Below are 4,004 nucleotides of genomic sequence, written 5' to 3'. Positions count from 1 at the left end.
AAAAAAAAAAAAAAAAAAAAAAAAAAAAAAAAAAAAAAAAAAAGATCTACACTCTGTGACAACACGGCGCTCTTGCGATCGCAGACAATCGAGCGCACACGAGTGAGAGAGAGAGAGAGAGAGAGAGAGGGGGAGGGGGAGGTGGATCGATATTCGGGAATTTGTGGAGGGAGATATAAACGGCTTGTGTTCGACTTTAAATGAAAATAAACCAACTCTGTCAAGACGTCGGAGAGTTGTCTCCGTGGAGCGTCTAATTAATTGGCTGACCACGCAAGGCCACAAGCCCTCCCACATGAGACCACATTCAGTCACTTATTCATACACAAGCAGCCGCTCACTCTGTGCGAAGGCTGCGTACACGTCGTAGAAATGGAACACGAGTAGAACTGACATTCCCATTTAAAATCAACATAGCGGGATGGTCAGAGCAGTTGTCATTTTTATAGATACTGTTGACGTCGTAAAGAAAGTAGCAGGATACTTCCATTTAAACTGACTCAGACTCACTCGTGTGTGTGTGTGTGTGTGTGTGTGTGTGTGTGTGTGTGTGTGTGTGTGTGTGTGTGTGTGTGTGTAGTCCCGCCATGGTTGCCTCTTCTACACAGACGAAGGCTGCGTCTCAATTCAGCGGCTCATTCGGGTCAGTGACAGAGCAACAGTATGTGTCACACTTTACGGCCCCTGTGACATGTGTTGTCAACATAAAAACTGACAACGACAGCCAATTACTTTTGACGTAGTAAAACGACCGCGGTGAACTTCTATGGTACACACACACACAGACGACAGCAGACAGACGGAGAGGTTTAGTTGTACCTCTCCCTCGATTCTAGGGGGCCGAATGCTGGACAGGTGGATGGTCTTGAGTTCTCCGGAGTTCATCTTCACCAACATGGCATCAGCGTTGACCACCTGCATCACCTAGGAGGGACAAGAGAAGAGAGGAATTGAGTAAAATAAATACAGAAGGACAAACATTGCTGGGTGAACAAAGCGCCAAAAGGAAGACAACAAACTCAATTGGAAATGAATCTAAGGGTACAAAAAACAGGTAAATCCCTGAAAAAAAAAAAAAAGCCTGCCGAAAGACTGGCATTGCATTTTGGTGAGCGAGCAGATAGACTGAAAGAAAGATGGGAAGTGAAGGAGCAGGTAAAAGGATAAATGGAGGGGAAGAGATCTATTCAAAGGCGGAAGGAGAGTGACAGTGCAGATCGTGCGCTGTCACGAGTAGAAGGCACTGAGAGCGAGGTAAGAAAGAGTGATTCCTTGAGTGACTGAGTAAGTAAGCGAGCTAAGGCGTCCCAGCAGGCCGGCAAGGTTTGGAGGACAGAGCGAGGACGCTTGGCTATCTGGGGGATTGGCACGGGAGGAAGGGAGGGAGGGAAGGAGACAGAGTACAAGAGAAAGGGCTTTAAAACACAAACATCCTGTTAAAGATAGACTGGTGGAGCATTAACGCAGCCCTCTGCCCAACAAATGGCTGGCAGGCACTGTATTCTGGAGACCTTTACAAGTGTAACTAAAGCCACAGACTAATTTATGTTTGGCATTTAGATGTTATTTCTCTCCGTCCCAAAAAGGTAGCAACCTCAATTTATGGGTACGGGTTCAGAAGAATATGTGCGGATATTCAAAGCTACACCTGCAATATTGCAGTTCACAAGAGTCTAGTATGAAGGAGAAAATGAAGAAAAGCCCCGGCGAATATTTGGAACTCAGCCCAATCTTGTGTGTCGCAGCCCTTCCAAGCACACTGACAGATTGGGGGTGTAATGTGACCGAGCTGGAGGAGGCATCCAAACCCAAGGCCTTTAAGTAGGCCGCTTGCGAGAGACATGAGAAATCAATCGCCCTACACATGTTGCCACCCACATGTGCATTAAATGGCCTCATCATCACTCCAGCCGTGGTTCATGTAGGCTGTGCTCAAGCTGAAGTCCCCAAAGAGAGAGAGAGAGAGAGAGAGAGAGAGAGAGAGAGAGAGAGAGAGAGAGAGAGAGAGAGAGAAAGAGCTGTGTTTCAAGCACAATTTGGACCGTGTGGGTGTTTGTGTGGTGGAAAAACAAAATAACCAAAAAAATAAATCCTTTTGAGTTGTCGAGAGTTGAAAGTTTTGAAAGTGCGGCAGGCACAAATCCAGGTGTTTTAGGCTGTTTGGGAGACTCGTTATTCCATGAAAACAAAAATCAGACTGCCGTTGCATTTGTCACCAGAGAAAAATAAATTAGACCGGCCCACTTGCTAAACAGGCTGCCCACCACAGCAGCCAAAATACATCATATACTAATCACCCAGCCGAGTGGGAGAGATATACAGAGATATAGGGAGCAGGAGGGAGAGAGAGTAAGCGCGAGGGGGGGGGGGGGGGGCGTGAATGCACACGGCGACGTGCACGCGGCCTCCACACATTCGCACTGTAACAAGGTCATTTTGTGGCCTGTCCATGTAAATAAAGTGCAAGAGAGAGAGAGAGAGAGAATGTGGCAGGAGCAGAAGAAAACGGCTCGGCGTTTACCGGCTAATTATCAGCCGGAGGAGGCGAGACGTGAGAGGCGAAGGAAGGAGGACAGATCAACACGCCGACATAGACTGGAACAGAAAAGATGGAGCGAGCCGGAGAGACGGAGTGTAATCTCTCGGCAAATATCACAAGAACAGAGGCGGAAGGAAAAAGATGGAGGAGAGATAGGGAAGATAGAGCAGAGGGGAAAAAAAAAAAAAGTCTTTGCAAAGTAGCTGCCATGAGGGTCGCGCGAGCAGGCAGAGAAGACAAATGGGCGGGCAGCGTGACTCACTGGGCTAATCCGACACTCCAGAGGTGGGGATCTACTGCCACCTTCTGCCCGCGGCCAACACCACATCTGCAGTGGACAACATCAGTCACGGAGGAAAGGAGGATCTTGGCTACTGCCGGGGACTGTGTCGGGTTGTCAGTCCGATCCATTACGTTGGCTTTAACCACAGGGCCGGGACTTACTCATTACTCGTGTCAGAGCATCTCTCTCCCTCCAAAAAAAAAAAAAAAGCAACACCTATGTGTCTTCCCAGTGCTGCTGCCAGTGGAGATGATTTGTCACCCAAATTGCATGGTTTCAAGTTAACTACTGGTGTTTGTGATGCCGTCATTAACACCTTTAGCTGACATCCAGCCCCGGGGGTGCTGCTGATGAGCATGTAATACTTTGTGAGGACATTATCCGGGGACAGGTACCAATACAGAGTTTCTGACCCGATTGCTTGACTGATTTTTTAACTGGGGCACAAACCAATACACCCCTTTTTCTCATCATCTTCCCCCCAACGAGACTTCTTGATTCCTTAAAGAAGCCGTCTGACCTTGTAACCATTCTGTCTGGCTTATCTTAAGTGGAGCATACAGTGTAGCCAAGAGGCCCTCGTGCCATCTCTTTCCCTTTTAAAGTGTACTACTCTCTCTTCCCATCACAAATACACACTAGCTTTGCATTTTAACTTCCATATTCTTATGGATATGGTCCTCCGAAAGCAACAGTGACCGTCTTCCTGACAAGCCGGTGATGAGCAGCTGGTAAAAGGGGGTTTACACCACGTCACCTTTTATCCATCACCTCTCAGGTCGATGGTGACCCAGGGGAGAGGAGGGGAAGGGAAGAGGAGATGAGATGAGGGGAGAGGAAGCCTATTGGGGCATGGCCTACATCCACTTCACTGGTCCCAGCAGAGGGGGGGGGGGGGGGGGGAGAGAGAGAGAGAGAGAGAGCAAAAAAAAAAAAAAAGAAAAAAAAAAGGGAAGATTCGTCAGCAGCATTGACTTGTGGGGATTGGACCCGCTCAGCCTCCTCCACTCTATCCATCACTCAGATAATAAGAAGTGAAAAGGAGAGTGGACGAGAAGGGGAGCGGAGTGCATGATGATGGGATTGATGGATAGATGCGTCCCTGGGAGAGCCGGAGCATTGCAGTATTAGGTGCCGACAAATGTCACAGGGACAAGCATGGGGGGGGGGGGGGGGGGGGGG

The 4,004-nt window shown here is 48.5% G+C and overlaps 1 protein-coding gene across 1 annotated transcript in view; it reads right to left on the bottom strand.

Annotated features, from left to right (window-relative positions):
• The window catches only part of snd1 (staphylococcal nuclease and tudor domain containing 1), a 153,447-nt gene that overhangs the window by 137,496 nt on the left and 11,947 nt on the right, over positions 1 to 4,004 (bottom strand). The window contains exon 10 of the mRNA XM_031858890.1: positions 820 to 924. Within this exon, the coding sequence (XP_031714750.1) occupies positions 820 to 924 (105 nt within the window). The remainder of the gene's footprint in view (positions 1 to 819; positions 925 to 4,004) is intronic.

Source organism: Anarrhichthys ocellatus, unplaced genomic scaffold (assembly GCF_004355925.1).
Source record: "Anarrhichthys ocellatus isolate YVR2014 unplaced genomic scaffold, GSC_Weel_1.0 scaffold21, whole genome shotgun sequence".
In the NCBI taxonomy this organism is placed as follows: Eukaryota; Metazoa; Chordata; class Actinopteri; order Perciformes; family Anarhichadidae; genus Anarrhichthys; species Anarrhichthys ocellatus.
Note: the sequence above shows the minus strand (reverse complement) of the source record. Positions and strands in the feature narration are given on the sequence as shown.